The sequence below is a fragment of the Vidua macroura genome, chromosome 2, assembly GCF_024509145.1.
Source record: "Vidua macroura isolate BioBank_ID:100142 chromosome 2, ASM2450914v1, whole genome shotgun sequence".
Lineage (NCBI taxonomy): Eukaryota > Metazoa > Chordata > Aves > Passeriformes > Viduidae > Vidua > Vidua macroura.
Window position 1 is genome coordinate 15,703,393 of NC_071572.1, and position 17,865 is coordinate 15,721,257.

General features: G+C 39.2%; 1 protein-coding gene across 1 annotated transcript in view; it reads right to left on the reverse strand.

Moving 5' to 3' along the window:
- The window catches only part of PPEF1 (protein phosphatase with EF-hand domain 1), a 37,631-nt gene that overhangs the window by 14,971 nt on the left and 4,795 nt on the right, over positions 1-17,865 (reverse strand). Inside the window, exons 2-6 of the mRNA XM_053971530.1 lie at positions 13,350-13,539; positions 10,217-10,344; positions 9,351-9,402; positions 3,458-3,630; positions 1,646-1,760 (exon numbers count right to left, since the gene is read on the reverse strand). Of these exons, the coding sequence (XP_053827505.1) occupies positions 1,646-1,760; positions 3,458-3,630; positions 9,351-9,402; positions 10,217-10,344; positions 13,350-13,413 (532 nt within the window). The 5' untranslated portion in view covers positions 13,414-13,539. The remainder of the gene's footprint in view (positions 1-1,645; positions 1,761-3,457; positions 3,631-9,350; positions 9,403-10,216; positions 10,345-13,349; positions 13,540-17,865) is intronic.

The window sequence follows — 17,865 nt, forward strand, 5'->3', positions numbered from 1 at the left end:
ACATGTTTCAGGGACAGGTTTTGATTACTACCAGTAGGAAGTGATGGAGAGTGTCAAGAACTGCTCATGCCTGTGTGCCTCAATGCTAAGGCCACAGGAATGATGGATTGGGCCCTTTCTGAGAGGTTTGTTTGGAACAGGCAGGAGGATTTCACCCCAACACCATGCGTCACTGCAGCACAGATCCCCTGTGCATCTGACTGCATTTCATGCTCACAGAGCCAACCTTTTCATGTCTGTGACTCACCACCACAAAGCTGCAGAACAGTTTCAAAACCTATCTTGTGATAATATGCTTTTACCACCAATAATTAGGAAAAGAGAAATGACATTTTTATGTGTATACATTTTCTGTGCTTTTGATTAATTATGAGCCTGCTGAATTTGTTCTAAGGGATCTTTCAAGCTATGATAGATATTTATCACATGTAGATGCAAACATTTCAGGTATATATTTAATCTACATTATTAATTTGAAATTATAAGAAATGGAGAGTGATACCTTAAGGAAATAGACATTTTGGACCTATTATGTTTAAAAATGGGTTATCTGTCTTCTGTAGAGGTTCTTTCTGGTGACAAAAGCTTTTAGTTTCAGTACAGGAGAGGGATCCCTTTTGATGCTGCTTACATAGTGCAAATGCAATGCAAACATGAAGAGGAATGTTTATTTAACGAGAACATGTGTTGTGAACAAGCATGAATCTGTTTCCTTGGTTTGGAAAGGGGTCTTGTTGGCTTGGTTAATAAATTATTGTTTATACAAAACCTCATTTAAACAAACCCTTTCCTGGCAATCAAAGTAGGTCCATAACCACATCTTAAAAATATTTATTTTGCATGTCTCACAGTACCTCCCTTATACCACTTTACTGTTACACACAGCACACACTGATAGATGTCAAGAGTTATGTCACCATTACTGTTCTGTTTTGCAGCTACTGCATTCTGTATCAAGTCAGGATACTGCATCCCATTATCCATAATTTACAAAAGTGTAACAAAATAGATGGGCAAAGAGCTCTTAGTTCCTTACTGTGTGACACATCATTCTGTGAGACTAAATTGTTGGTTGTATAAAGACTTATCCATCCTTTTGGGTCTCCTTAGAAATGAGGGGTTATTATAATTTCAATTTATTCTAGATAGTCATGCTGTCAATGAAAAGTCTTTTTTGCCACCCATATTAAACCCTCATTAAAATCATTACCGAGTAAATTATGATTAAAAGCATTAAAATCATTACTGAGTAAGGTTTTTTTCTCAGTGAGACGAGAAAGAGGTGAGACTTAAAGCCAGTGATCAAAATACTTGGTGGCATTTTAGAGGTGGAAGTGCAGGAGTATTTAAGTTGCACTGCAGTGTTAGCTGAATTAATACTGACTCATTCAGAAATGTGAAACAAGAACAGGAAAGAGGAGGTGAGGGAATTTCCTAAAATATACTTTATGATTCAGGAACTTTATTATTTTGTTTGTTTGCTCCAATTTATGCATTTGTGGGGGAAAACAAATAAAAAGAAATAACTTTTTAGGGCATTGAGAACTTTCTTCTAATGGCAAAATTTGGAAATGCCAGTATCATTCTCTAAGCACTTAGAATATCAACCCATAGCCCAAAGCAGTTATCTTTTCTGGCACCTTACCACAGACAGTTATTTCCTTGGAGTAGGAAGTTGAAAGATGGGTGATATTTGGCATCTCCTTGAGAACCCTCCTAGTTTCACTTAGCAGCTGCAGTACATAGCGGGCATGAAGCAGCTGTGAGAAGAAAAAACAGGTAGAAAAGGAAGACTTATCTGAATTAGCAATAGGTCTGCCTGCTTTTTAATATCAGACATGTACTGCCAAGGTTATTTATAGTGCAGACCTCCAGACATGAGTACAGGCTGTATGGCCTAGTGCTGGAAATTAGGAGTGTTCATAGCTTTGCATTTGCTTCCCAGTGAATGGATATGGAGCCCTTACTGAACTTGTTTTATAGATTTTTCCCACTTTATTTATACTGGTCTGTTTCTATTCTTCCTGTTTTTCAGAAGAGATAAGACTTAAACAGCACTCAAAATCACTGCATAAGGCCATCTGTTTAAAATAACTGGGAAAAAAATAAAAAGGATGTCAAGAGACATCCTAGGTGTGAGTAAAAAACAAAACAAACTAAACAAAAAATCCCAGAACCTCCAAAACACAAGCCAACAAAAAAACCACAAAGGTCATAAATGATATTTCAGCAAATTGCAAAAACAATGACAAGAAAACTCCAGTAAGAGCTGGCTTGGTAAGGGTTGTCTTCCTGTTCACAGTGAAGAAGTTATAACAGTGCAACGTTGAAGTTTCTGGTCTTCTCTCCTGATGTTTTTTAGGAAAATTTTGTCAGTTGGTGATTTTTAAAGCTTTTAATTTCACCAGAGATCTGAGGAATTTTAGTAGTGGAGATATATGAGCTACAGAATGACTTTTCAAGATTCATGTCTTTAAGCAATCAAAAAGGCCAATTACATATGACCATTTCCTTAATAAAATGCCAGCCAGTAAGAGAAGGGAGAGTGGACAGTAAGGTGAAGTCTGGGTTGGCTCATTTATCATGTGCTTTATATTTGGTACTTTTACAATCAGCCTCCACAGAAAATTACTAGAGAAAAATATTCTTATTTAGTAAATTAAAAAGCATGATAGATCCTTGCCCCTTTTATACAGCATATTTTAAGCACAAATAATTACAAGTTCAAAGAAAGCCATCCCATTTAATGCCTCCCTGCTCCATCCTCATCTTGTGCGCAACAAAAGGGCTTACTCAGGAATATAGAGAATGAGGAACAGCCTCCTCAGTGCCTTGGAAGCTGCAGCCTGAGCTCCAGAGATTTATGCTGTCACTCTGTTCTGCTACATTAGCAATGCTTTATAGTCACTCCACTGTTACGGTGGAGTCTTGCACCCTGCAACGAGGTGATTAACCCTTACACCTCAATTCCTCTAAAAGAATGAGGTGGGCGACAAAAGACAGAGGACCAAACAATGAACACTTTTAACCCATAAAAAGATGATAATTAGTTTCTATCTTAGCTCAGGACACCTTCCCCAGCCCTGCACTCTCACTGAGAACCCCAGCCTTGCAGCTGCTAAGGGTTCCCATTTCATTTCAGTAGTCCCTGCCTCCTCCCCTGTGCCAGGCCTGGTGGTCATGCAGCAAAGTAGTGAATCAAATGTGGGAACTCGTCTGTCTGAGAACTGTCTGCTTTTGATTTTATTGTGTTAGCTTACAGCCAGATCAATTTCCCAAGGCAGCTTACCATGCATATTTATGATCACATTGCGCTAGCAGGAAAAAGTAATGAGATGTAAAAGAAGGGTGAAATACCTCTTTGGGCACTAGTTTAGCTTTACATTGGAATTGTGGAACTACAACTTGACAGATGTAAAATAAGTTAAAAAAAGAAAACAAGCTAGTTGCAAATTACCTGTTCATTCCTGAAAGCATGAAGGAGAGCATTGGCATCTTCAACAGTAAGGGGGAATGAGAGTCGTGGTCCATAATAGGAGTCTGGAACATCAATCTTCTTTTCAAATTCTTTTAAACATAAGTCTTCATCCACCACCTGAGGAGCACTAGGGCTGGTGAAAATTTGAGAAACTGGAACAGGATAGAAGGAAAACAAAAATGTAGAAACTCCACCAGGCCCCCATAGAGCTGCAACAGCGTGGCCAGAACTGGTTGAATGTAACTGCTTTAACTGCTGCAGTATTACAAAGGCTGACTCCTGCCTCCTTTAGTGGAAAAGCTCCAGTCTCCCCAGATTGTTTCACAATACTAAAACCAACCAACCAATCAACCACAACAAGGAAATAAAGACCAAACCAAACTTAAAAACAGACAAAAACTCTTTTCCAACTGCTAGTAACTATGGTCAGGTTACAAAACATTTTGTACTGAAGTTGTGGAGCTGTCTGCTCATAGGTAACGAAAACCATCACCTGGTACAAACTTCCTTCTCCTTCCCCGTGATGCAAGGAGATGCAAAAGTCATGGCTGATCATTTAATGACCATCATCTGTTTAAAGTTCAACATCACACTTTTAATACAGGTTTTGAAGATTCCCTTCTATTGCTTTTATTTTCTACTTAAAATTTTTCGGCTAAATACCAGCAGGTCACAGTGATTATTTTAAAAGTCACCAACAAAATTATATTTATTCACAGCAGATTGCAAATCACTCCTTTCTGATACAGCTAGGAAACAATGCCAGCTTTTGGTTGGCTGTCATAAAACTATTGGATGAAGCAAAATAAACAAAAACAGTGGTGAAAGTAGAGCACAGCTTCTAATTTTCCTGGAACATGGAGGAAGCAGGAACACTGTTAATTGCTTCAATCCAATATTTCTCTTGACATAATCTTGAAACTTAATTGGCTGATCAGCAGATTTCAGAGTTTTTTTCTTGCAGATTGTCTTAGTCATATATCATTCTAAAAGAGAGAACCAGTCCCTAAATGAAAGTGTTCTAGCAGATGCTGTTGCAGAGTTGCTCTTGTGAGATGATTGTTGTAAACACTTTGTGCTGGGCTACAGTTAAGTTTTCTGTAACCCTGATTTCCTGCAACTGCAAATAAAAATGTATTATTTACAGCTGTGTAGCTGTATTATTTATTGCTGATTTACAGCTGGCCTGTAGCTGTGACTCAAAACTCACAGTAGCCAAAACCAGCATGTAGCCTCATAAATGATGAGACTCATAAAGGCCAACTTGTCTTGCAACTGGATAAAATCCATATTAAAGAAATAAACAGATAAAAATGTAATCTGGATTTTAAAAAGTCCCCTTTTACTATCAGTACTTCAGCTGTGAGCTGATTAGCACTTTCAGTGCTAATGCAATGTTATACTCAGCCATTTAAATGGATTAAGGCATCAAGTAACAGCAAGGTGCTCAGGGTTCACCATTTTCACCAAGTGCAGTTTGATTTGCAATCTCCCACCACAGTTACAGCTTTGTCTGGCTGGACACCAGAATGTCGCCATGGATTGAAATTGCTGATTCTCACATACTGATCAACCAAGCACATTTGCACCAATTCTTGCTCCAGCTCTAGCAGCAGGCCTCTGGACAGTATCTCCCTCTGCACCCCACTTCCAAAGAAGTGGAGACTACAGAACCAACTCCTCAGACCACTAATGCCTAATTTCTTGCCTGTTCTAACCAGCTTTCCTCATCTGACTTGAGTCCTTCAGAGTCAGTGATCTTCTCAGCATTTCAAGCCAGGCAGACACCTGCCCATGCCTGCTCCTGCTCTTGCCTTCCCTTCCAGCACACAGTAGGCCATCCATCCATTACTTTACCTCTGAACATGAACTTGCCTTCCTCACAGACTCACTTCTATTTTGGCACATGCTCAGGCTGGTAAACCTAATCCTTCCCTGTCAGGCAGATCTCTGCAAAATACACCCCGTTTTCCACTTCTGGATGAGTTGTCAAAAGCCAGTCATGGTCATTACCCTTAAAGTGTGCTTATGGCTCCTCAGGCTGTCTTTCAGCTGGATTTTAAGGCTTCTTCCTGCACAGCATGACTGTCCCATCTCTGAACAGTCAGTAATGGATGACCTAATGCAGCTTGGGCAATCACCACACTATCCAGCAAGTACCCCAGCTCACCCACATGCCCCATGTAGGACTAATTCTGAAGGATTCAGCACCCCTCACATTTTGCTGTTCTAGTCAAAGCTGTCAAAGGCTCTTTCAGTTCATACTAAAAGACAGGGATGAAAAGCCTTGGCATGCCTGGTTCTGGCACACATGTCAAGACAGAATGAAACATTCTCTGCCAGCATCTGCATCTCTGCACTGACTAGAGGGAGCATAGGCAATGACCGACTTTGTACTCTGACACCAGAGGTCTAGCCCAGGCTCAGAGAGCTGAGCCTTCACTATTAATAAACCCTAAACAACTACAGCCATATTCTATGTTAAACACAAATGCCCAGAGCTAAGTGGAGTCAATTTGGCCACAGAAAGCCCAATGACCTGATTCTCCTGACCAGATCACCTTGCCATGGGAGTTTTTCAAGGCAAGTCAAAGCTGCCACTGCCAAGGATGTACTATCAGGGTAACCAGGAATCAGCTACTTCTGCAGCTCTGAAATCAGTTCTCTGTTCTGCCACCATCTGTGTGCCTTCAGCTGACCATTGGGGTACCTGAGAGCGCCTCTGACTTCTGAGACGTGCTCTTACATAAGCCAGATACTGATCCACAGCCCTCAGGTCAAAGCCAAATGGACACTGAGCCTACAAAGAGGAAGGAGGTTTCTAAAATGCTTCAAACATTTCTTCCTTCACACCATCCCTGGTGCTACAAACTGCAAGCAGCTATAACTTATTCCCCACTGCAAGAATCACTCTGTGTAAAACATCTTGGAAGGGTGTTAAAGCTGTAAGGGAGGCATCATGGGGAGTGAAACTGCAGAAAACAACACTTTTTTTTTTTGTTTGTTTGTTTCCCTTTGAAGGAAGGCTCCTGGAGGTGCCCTGGTGACCTTGAAAGGAACAGGTTTAGATTCCCAGTCCCACCATTTTTCTCAGAATGCATCTGCAGTCTTCTCACCCTCAATGTGCCCATAAAAGAGTGAGTAAATGGGTCATCTTTTGCTGGAAAGGCAGTTTCCAGCTTTCTCTGACCAGAGAGCTTTCCATTGAAAGCTGTGAAGGTAGGAAGATTTTTTCAGGAAATGAGGGAGAAAAGTGTAAGTTAGAAAAAGGTTTTATTCTTATTTTCCACAAACCTTTGCAAATAGCCTTTAATAAAAAGCAGAACAAGACACTCAGCTATATAATATCCCAATCACAAACTACACTGACATCTTAAGGAGAATGAGAGGATGAAAAAAGCTTTAGGGTATAACAGAAACAATCACATCAAAAGCACTGCTGTGTTAATGAGATGGCAGCTGCTTTCTTTCTTTGAAAAACATAATCTGAAAAAAACAGATTAAAAAGAGGAAAGTAACAAGATTAATGGTGGAGGCTGAGTAGTTTATAATTTAAGGAAAACCACACATCACAAAATTTTCAGGTAACTTTCTTATCACATACTGAGAAGAACAGGCAACCCATTCTTTGGTAAGAGTATTATATACTGTCTTCTTGGAGACAGCTTTTGAACCATATGCTATCACTCTAATTTAAGTGAGCACACACTGATGAAACAGATAAAAAGCCAGAGAATTGCAGCTTTTAGAAAATGCTTGAGAATATCAAAGTCAATTTGAAGCCTCTCTGGTTGTTATGTTTACATTCACTGTGGTTCACATCTTAAGATGGTGATTCAGCAGAAGTGGAAGCAGTTCTTTAAGAATCCCTCTATTCAGTAATGATTTTGCTTACATCAGTGGAGCTGGCATGAGTGCTGCAAAGGTCACTTCCAGGGGCAAGCAATCAAGAGCTTAAAGCAAAGAATGCACACGGCCAGCAGTTGGAAAAAAGAACCACAGTCCACACAATATACATCTGATATGCAATTCCTCAAAAAAAAATCAAAGTCATCTCCTTTGCATAGGCAGCCTTGGCCATCTCTTTATTAAACATACACCAGAATTTTTCTGTTTCATTTAGGGTTCTGGTATCTGTAACACATGGTGTTAGAAAGAGGGAACAAACCAAGACAAAAATAAAGCTTTTAGAGCAGTTATCAAGTCTTAACAACATCAGTCCTAAAAGATGGAAGTTTTAAGCCAGCAAGACAAAGGGATGCTTTACCATAAACCATATACACTTTATCATGTGTTTCAGCCTTAACCACATCTGCAATTCCCAATATCTACAAGATCAAGAAACAGGTCACCTGTGCAGTGATGATGAGGAGCAGCTCATAGGACCTTCCATCTCCCTCCCTGTGTACAGGAGAGGCTCAGATCTCCACCTGCACATGAACAGCCCTTGCAAGTAGCAGTGTGCTCTGCAATGTCCTGAGCCCTAGCAAGTCATCTGAGACACCTCATCTTTATTATTCTGCCAGTAGACACAGTTAATAAAGGGGGGTAAATTTTTTCTACAACAAGCAGCTGTAAAATTCCATTTTAATATTATAATAAAACTAGAGATTAACAATACTTTGCCAAATCTCAGACCTAGCACTACTGTTTTCTTTCCCATTCAGGTGGAAAAGCTGAACAGAGGTGCACCATGAGCATGAAGAAGTAGATTAAGTGAGCAGTATCTGTTTTTCTTTGCCAATTCCTTCCCAGGAAGTTAAATGACTAAAGCAGATTTTTTTCACAGAATATGGCAGTAATGGGAAAAAAATCAAAGGGAGGACTGTTGAATCATCTGCCTTGCCTTTGGAGCAAGGCTTAAATGTAATTTATTTTTCTGCAGAGCACAGAGAGCATTAGGCACTCTAAAGTATTTAAGAGAGAAAAATTGCAATTTCTACCGGTTGTCATTAGAACACTGAACCACTTAAGGTTTTGATGGTGGTTTTATCCTGCTATCAAAGTATCTTGTGCAATTTTTAATTGGAATAACCCGTGGCTAGACAGATGAAAGAGAAAGGGCATTTTCTTGTAATGTAGTAAGAAGGGGACAGCCTCATTTTTAACTCCACTGGGATTAGATCTATTCTGAATTTGTTCAGGGAAGTCATGTTTGTTTTCTGGACTTAGGAATCACTTTCAGTCTGTCCTTCTGTTGAGCTTGACCTCAAAAGAAGTTATGTCCAAGGATCCCAAAATACTTCAAAAATTAAAGGTTATTCCTTGAATAACTGAAGCTTAATTGAGATGGTTTCTAAAGGTTTATCTCCAGCAGTTTAAATTTATTTCCTTTTTTATCATTCACATACTGATACATGTTGCAGTGAAATCTAGAACAAATTAAATTAAAACATGGTCCAGAACTGCCAGAGGTGGTGAGTGGTAGGGGAGAAAGAGCAACCTCTTTGATTATACCTGCCTTAAACTAACTGAACACAATCTTTCTGAATAGTCACATCTAATAGTTTAAGAAAACATGAACAGAAAGCTGTGAAAATTGGATTCTGTAGGAAAGGCAGTAACATATAAGAAACATATAAGAAAATATAAGAAAGCACCTCTGAATATTCTCATATAACATATAAGAAAGCACCTCTGAATATTCTCATAAGGACAACAGGCACCTGTTCTGACTTAGTGACTGCTCTGACTCACTAAGTAGATAGTGAGCAGTGTCAACACTTAGAGGATCAAATTCATATTACAGTATTTAGAATATCAAACCTCAACCCCAGCACATGCCATAGGCTGTAAATATCACATTGAAAATTAAGTTTCCTCACATCAAGTTTTTCAAACACAATCTCCACATTACTTTCATTTTTATTACCTGAATCAGGATGAGTACAATGATCCAGCATGAATGTAAAAAAGTTGGATAGCTGAGTATGAAAAAGAAAAGAACAAACACACTGATCAGTTTAGGTGATCCAACAAGCATTAATATCTTTCTTACTCAATTACTTGCAATTTCCCATTTAGGGGGATATAAGTCACTACTGTATATTCCCCATAGTATCAGCCTGCAATAATGACACAATTTGTGTCCTACTACAAAAATAGCTCCCTTTCCTTTTTTGCTATGAATTCACCACTGATACTTCATGGAATACATAAAGTGTTTCAGGGCTGTTTCAGTGCTGCTGATGTTTCTAGGTGTAATTCATCTTGCCTACCACCCAGACTATTTGCCTAGTCTTCCTTCAGAGTCAATAGAAACAACTGCTACAATGCAGTGAACTGACTTCAGACACAGATTCTAGGATGAACACAAAGGCCTATAAGTTCCAAACTTCCTATATTGACCCTAAAGGAAGCCTGGGCTGACGCTGATACTGACACTGGGCTGAAACACTGATATCTCTGTTGCACATATATTGCCTCACAGACAGTTAAGATCACCCATAGTGATCTGTAAATGACCTGCAATCCCTGGCTAACAGAGCTGCTATCAGGAACCTATACCCTAGATATGCTGTATGGGTAGAATGGTGTCCTGATGCCTGTGTAGTTACACTCATCTGTATGTCTGTGTATGAATACACACAACTTAATTCATGTGTCAGGTAGGGAAACAGTTTTATTAATCAAGTCCCAACTTTGTAAAAGAAATCACCACACACCCATTTTGTTTGTGCAGCCACAGTCCTGGGGATAACATAACTGCTTGTATAGGAAGAATGGAAGATTACAAACCTGTAGCTGGTCCTGTTCATCAGCATATTCAATTGACTGAAAGATACTGAGAGAATAGCGGCGCCTCATCTCCAGCCGGGCCATGGTAAAGCGGTACCACTTCTGGATGAGGATTGCAGCTCTAATGACTGTCAAAACAGAAAGCACTGGAGTACACATGGATGCAGGGTAATCCACAAGGAAAATACGCACGCTGCCTTTGCAGAATTTTGCAATTAGATGAGAAATTCTGTCCACTGTGCATAGTCAACAATAATATGAAACCCAGTAAAAGTGAGACTGAAAAAATACATGATGTCTTTACTGTTTCTGTCTTCAGAACAGAACAGATCCCCAGCTCACTGACTTGCTCAGGCCTAAGTAGTTAGTAACCTTCCCCATTTAATTATCTTGAAGACAATACCCAGGTAATAAGTCAGTCATGTTCAGCTGATGGGCACTATATGGGTTTTGGGAAGGTGAAGGAAGAACAATTTACCCTATCAACAATATATTTCTTTATCAAGCTGTAGTAAAAAGCTTTGATTTTGCAAGCTATGACATGAACAACAATGTAATGACAGTATTTGCAACAGCCTCTTCTACCAGAAAGTTTTTGCCTGCAGAGCTAGCTAGCTTGGTTAACAAAAGAACACTCACCCAAAAAGTCAATGGAACATGACAGAAGACCATTTTTGACTATGTGCTGAATATGCATTCCACTCAGCACTTCAAGAAGTTGTGTCCACTAGGGTCTCAGTCTGGAAAACTGCTAGAAACTTCACTGAAGGACAATCATCAAGAATGCAGCCTGGAAGAAAGAGCCTGCTACCTTCAGGCCTCATTCATGCCACAAAGAGATCACATTCCTTTAACCACTCAGATACAAGTTTATTAAGCAGAGAAACATCTGGTGGTAGAAAGAGGTCCTAGGGTGGGCACTGTCCTGCCTACTGCAAAACAGTAAAGAAAAGCTCTGTACTATAGGGACAACAGTTTATACCAGTCAATTATTGTAACTGATCTCCAATACCAGGAATTTTTATACTAGGATGAGTGGAACCTGAGTGAGAATTTTTTTTTCCTTACGATTGTTATGCAGGTAAGGGCAAATATTAATGGGAAAGTGATTCTATTAATAGAGTATAACATAAAGGAAACATTTTTATAAAAATGCTTACAGATGCCATAACAACATGTTGTTTGCTTATTTCACCATTAATGAATATTCAGTATGGTTAAAATGGTAGAATTTTCTAGTCTAACCAAGAGCAAAATCCAGAAAGAATCCTATCCTGTAGATATTACATTCATCCTAGAAAAATCCTCCTGCCTGAAGGAAATGTGATCCTTATATGACTAAGAGCATCCTTCAGACCATACATAAACTCTGAGATCTCTCTTATTTTCTGTCCTTTCTGGAAGTCCCAACACTACAAACCTGAAAGCCTGACACATTACAGCCAGGCTGTCACTAACATTTCTGTTTAGAAGAGTACCTAAGGGGCAAAGCACAATCACCAGCACAGAAACTAATTTCCAGCATCAGAGCCATTAAACTTCCCATTAAAGCCCTCTGGGTTGCTTAATGGTCCTGAGTACTTAACATGGCACAGTTCCACTGCTATCACATAAGATAGATACATATCAATCACTGTGGTTAATGTTGCATATCTAACAGAATGTTTCCTGTCTTTCTTTTTCTTTTTTTTTTTAATTGTACTTATTACAGCACTGTTATTCTCAGGACTGAATCAGAACATGATTTTCACACTAGGCTAAACTGCATCTCTAAACAAAATTGTTATCAGTTGCAGTAGGTCTTTATACCAACAAATATCTGTTAAATTCATGTTATTAATGCATTAGAGAAATGTACAGCCTCAGGCTTCAGAATGACGGTTCAGTATCACTTGACTACTGCTGAAGAGCAGAAAGGAAATCATCCAGCAGCTCCAGAAGACAAAACAAATCCAGGAAGCACAAAAAATCATAAGCCCCACATCAATGTGTGTTGATGGTTGTTGATCAAGAAAGAGTATAGCTCCTCATGCCCACTCCAAGCTTTTATACACTCAGAAATATTCCCAATATTCCCTAAGGTCTTGCAAGGCACATGTAGGCATAGTGTGCAAACCCAAAGAGGGTTTGAGCTGCCTCTCAGTTACAGGTAGGTCTGGGATTCCGGATGATTCCATTCTATTTTCACTACTGTGATACAGCACTGATGCTGCTTTGTAGTAGTATACACAAAGCTGAGTGCTGCTCTCAAACCAGTCAGCTGGGATCCCTGTAGCCATGACTAAGTGCTCCTGCTTCTTAGTCACCAGCTTCCTGTGACTCGTGTCCTGGCTTGGCAGTCAAAAAGAGCCTTCCTTTTCAACCACGGCTGTTTAGCATAATAATGTTCTAAGACTATGCACAGTACCATGTAAAATGGGTCTCTGCTGACCAATAAATTGTGCTTTAATGAAAAATATTGAAAGAGAACACAGAGGGTCTGAAAAAAGGTCTGAGTGAATCCTGGAACATACCTGCCTGTGCAAAGACTGCTGAGTTCATACCAAGGTATGATTAAAAGTAGGGTGATGATCTATTAGTTTAATTAAACATTTAACCAGGTCCTGTGGAGACTTTCAGCTGACAGCCTCACTAATTGTCAGGGAGAATGTCAGGCCAGGCACTTGGTAGGCCAGAAAACTGATTTTGAAGTCATTGTAATAGCCCTGCTTTATTACACTTGTTTCATAACTGGGGTCACACACAACAGGGAAATTGGGGGTGGTTTGCCCAGGAATCCTGCGGTGTGAAAAGCCATAAAAGGTCCCACTCAATACCTTACCCCCTAAGCTTTGCCAGTGACAGAGCGAGCACAGACACATCTGAAATTTAGCTTCTGTCCCAGATGCTGAGAATCTTTTACAACCCAATCTGCCAATGTTAGAGGTGGCCTAAAGCTGCTTCCTGACCTCAGCCAGCATCTAAAAGCTATGCACAATTTTAAAAAGAAAATAATTAGAAAATAATTTTCCCTGAACAAATATTTTGACAAGACTGGGCAGGGGTTGTGGGGGAGAAGAACATTATCTTGTAATCCTCTACTGGTGTTAGAGAGAGAACAACCACTTGCCCTGAAGATAAAGGCAACACTCACCATTCTCTGACCTCCTGTCAGATACAGAACTGCTGCACCCCATGGTTCCAATGATGCTGCCCATCCGTTTTAATTGCTGCTAATACAAAGCATGTTTCTCTCAGCTGTAAGCATTATACACATTTCCTCTGTTGTTCCTTCAGTGATGAGGGCTATATTCCTTTGGGCTCCTGGGCTCTTCCTAGTACTCCTAACAGGGGTGAGATTGGGAAGGAGGGATAGGGAGAAAAAAAAAATGGTGCTTGACAAAACAGTATCTAAAGTCCCTTCAGCCCATAAAATCTTATTGTACAGCACATCCTACCTAAACTGGACCACACCAGGGTTGTTTTTTTTTTTTTTTTCCCACATCTGATTACTGTCAACTTGCAGTCAAGAGAAATTAACTTAGTAATTAATACAGTTTACTCCTTACATGTTAGCTTAATGTGCAGCAGTGATTTCTTATATGAAGAACAGCTATTTAAAGCTATTCCTTACTACTGTCCCATTTAAAGCTGTCCCTTACTATTAGGGACAAGGGACTATGGAGACATATTACTCTTCATTCTTATGATTTGAAAATTGGAACTGCAGAATTTTAAAGATTTTAAATTACATGTGATAGTACTGCTAAAAAACTCCAATCCTCCTAACACTCCATTGATTTGAAAAGTTGCCTTACTACCCCATTTATCATTTTATTGCTCAGTGTCACCACCACCAAATTTACCAGAACAGACAGTACCATAGCAAATCACTTCATTATCAGATTTCATTTAAATAAAATATCCAATTTTCTGTTGCATTTCTACTGAAAACAATCAAATGAAAAGATTTTGTTTCATTAAATAGATGAACAAAATACATTTTGAAGTGAAGTCTTTTGGGTTTCTCTCCTTGCTCAGTCCTTCACTAAATAGTATCACTCACTAATGCAATACATTCTCTAATCAACAAATTCAAATTAATACAATTCCTCTGAGATACAAAATGAATCAATTTCTAAGCAACAAGAAATTAACTGATGCTCTTAGATACTGAACTTTGTTTTAGCTAAAGATTTCTTATATGATCACACTGACCCCTCTCTCTCCATCTCCAGGGATACATCTAACATCTAAATTATTTTATCTATTGTTTTATTTCATTGATATTCCTTTTCTTTTAACTTGAGTTTTAAAACAAAGAAGAAATTCATCAGCATAAGATGAATGCTTAGCTACTATTTTCCTTTGGCTTTACTAGAAGAAATCAAAATAAAAGAAGGATACAAAAGAAAAAAAAACATAAATTCATAACTAGGTGATTTTCAATTTCAAGAATTAGAAAATACTTATAGTTATGGGTCTGTATGTGCAGATTTCAACATTTATTATTATATATGATATCCTGTCCTGTCATGTTAATATAACACAACTCTTTGTAGTTCTGGGGATTTTTTTCAGGATCCCACAAAACAAGGGTATCCTACACTTGAGCTGGGTCTGACTCCTTATGAGTCAGTAATTGATTCAGGAAAGAAGGATTTTAAGGTTTTTTCCCCCACAATGGACTGCTTTATTTCCTTCTGAAGAAGCTATCATGAAATCAAAAAAAAATGCTCTTACATTAATTTTGAGTTCATCAATGGATTTGGCAGCATCAAATACAGCATTGATATTGCTAATAGCTCAAATTTGTCTTCTTTCCAAACAATTCTTGCTCTCCTGGTTACCATCTCCTCACTTACCCTTTTAAGAGAATCTCAAGCCTTCATTACTCCATCTCAAACAAGACAGCCATGACTTGAATTGTGATCTGAAGACTGGCACTAAGGGCAAAATACACCTTACAATCTAAGTTCTACTTAGACTCTTGATTAAATGGCAGGTTAGCCTGTGCCCAGCAAGTGGGCAATGGGAGCCCTAAACAGACCCATCACACCTCTCAAGACTCCCTCCAAACCACCTCCAAAGCAATGGGCTGACCCAAGAAATGGGGGGCTGAATTGTGATTATAACCTGCTTTCAATGACTTCAGCTTTCCTCCCAGTCATCACCACTCTCCTCCACTTACCTGTAAACTCATGGACTTCTACAATCTCCTTGAGCAAAGCAATTAAAAGATAGAGCATAGCGACAGAAATTTTATTGTGACAGCTGTAAATGAAGACTCAAACATATACTCAGAGCTTGGAGGAAAACTTGCACACATATATCCTATCATTAAACCTCCTAAAAAGGCCAAATCTGGCCAAAAGGGCTAGTCCAGGGGAATATTCACCACCTTCAGTCCCAAATATCTGCATTCCAAAATGGACAGGGTGAACATTCAACTACCTTTTCATGACAACCTCTCAAGTGGCTATGGAGCCATCCTCACTACCAACCTGCATGCCCAGACTCCAGGCCAGGAGAGTAATTTCCGTAAGCAACTTCCTACACAGTGTAGCAGTGTCTGGTGAAGAATCATTTGCCATTACAAAATTGCCCCAAATGTTGGCTGATAAAATGGAAAGCTGGGCTTTTTACCAAGGTATTGCAAGAGACACAAGGTAGCTGGATGAGAATTTGAAATATAACGCTGTGTTAATATGCTGGATATTATACCACTGATTTACCTTTAAGAAAGAATCCATCATGTTGACTAAAAAGCAGGCATTCCATTTCTACAAGTCAGTAATCTGCCCCACTTTTAGACATAATTCAAAAAATTGCTAGATTTCTCTCAGTTTAGCAAAAAAGCCAGTTTTGTTATAGACAGGCACTAAAAGCAAAACCCATCCACTGAAGCAAAATAAAATGTCTTTACAGTCATGCCAATGGAGACGCACAAAGCTAAGCCAGAGTGGCACATGCTGCTCTTTTCTGGACAGGAGCCGCTGAAGGTTACACACAGCAAGTGCTCCAAAGGAAAATGGAAGTCCTGTAAAGATTTATAGCTGACTTTCAGTGAAATCAGACAGCAGGGTCTTTGGGCAGAGAGCCATCATTTAAAGCATACCTTATCTTTTAAAATTATTTGAGCTGTGCTACTGGCAGACAAGTGTAAACTAGGTTAAACCTGAGGATATGGGAAGCATACGAATAAGATCCACTGTTGCAATCCACTAGGATTTAAGTCAATTTCTTACTCCTCTGTCTTTTCATTTGTTTCATTTGCTTCAACAGTTCTCTCCAGCAATATGCCTCCTTTCACTACTCAACCCTTTTCTCAATCATATTTTTGAATAGGTAGGTATGATCTCCTCCCATAACGTGTCTTAGGAAGTACATGTACATGGAGAGGTGATAAGATAGAGACAGTTTTAGCATAAAGATCAGATGGATGGATGGATGCTTCTAATGACAGAGGCTTTCCATTGATGCTATCTTGTATATTTTTTTTTTATTTTACTGTGACTCACAGATTTCCTTTATAATTGTATTCCTTTGGAAACTAGGATTGCAGAGAATGAAAAAATGCCATAATATGCATTTGTGATGGATTTGCTTCTCTGCATCGCTGAGGGAATGAAGCTGGAAAGACTAAAATACCCTAGAGAAGAGAACCCAGACATTAAATCACAACACTCAGGTCAGAACTTGCAGAAGAACAGGTCTCCAAAACTGTCTTGTTGGGATTGTCAAGGATGAGAATCTGGAGATGAGTTGAAGATCTCATTAGCTAAAAGACCCACCCTGCAGAAAGTAGGATGAAGCAGTCACAGTCAACTAGCAGAGTGAAATGGAACCTGGCTATGGCACAGGAGCTGTAATTTTGACACCAACACAGAATTTGATCTGCCAAGGAGTTGATATGAGAACATCAAACATAAACAAATCAATACGTTATTAGGGCTCCATCATTTTACACCCATGGAACAAACTAACATTTCTATTAAGTGATTTTCAGTGATTATAAATACGTGAAAGACAGAAATGAGAAAGGCTTTTGTTAACAGATAATTTCTTCTGCCTGCTCAGAGAAGCAAGGCTAAGCTCAATGTAGAGCTGATGGAATGATTGCTGCAAGTGGCTGTGTTGACAGACCTCAGTGTTGGGGCCAGGAATCAATAGGGAATGGGATGCATGTGGTGGCTTGAGCACTGGCCAAATGTTAGTAAGATACCAGAAAGCCAGCAAAGCCTGAAAGAGAATAGGATGAAGTTTTAAGGTGGACTCATATTCCTGAGCCAAAAAATGCACTGCAAAAAGAAATAAAAGCAAGAGTAGCAAAGGTGTGAATATGTAGATAATTCAAGCAATCCCTGAGCTCAGGAACTGCATGCAAACCCAAAAACAATCTGTAGAAAAAATGGTAGGAGAATACTAGTTCATGTTATTTATAATCAATAAAGGGTACATTTACTTTTGGGTTTTGCTTTGTTGTTTTGGCGGGGCAGAAAATAAACAAAGCAAGCAGCCTGTTTTTTTTTGTGCAGCAAGACTTTAGGCAGATTTTGTTTTAAAAAGAGGAGGAATAGCAAATACAAGTGGACAAATGGGGTACACATTCTTCTTCACCTAGAAGAATAAGCAAACCCACCATATCACTTTCCAGAAATGCTAAATGC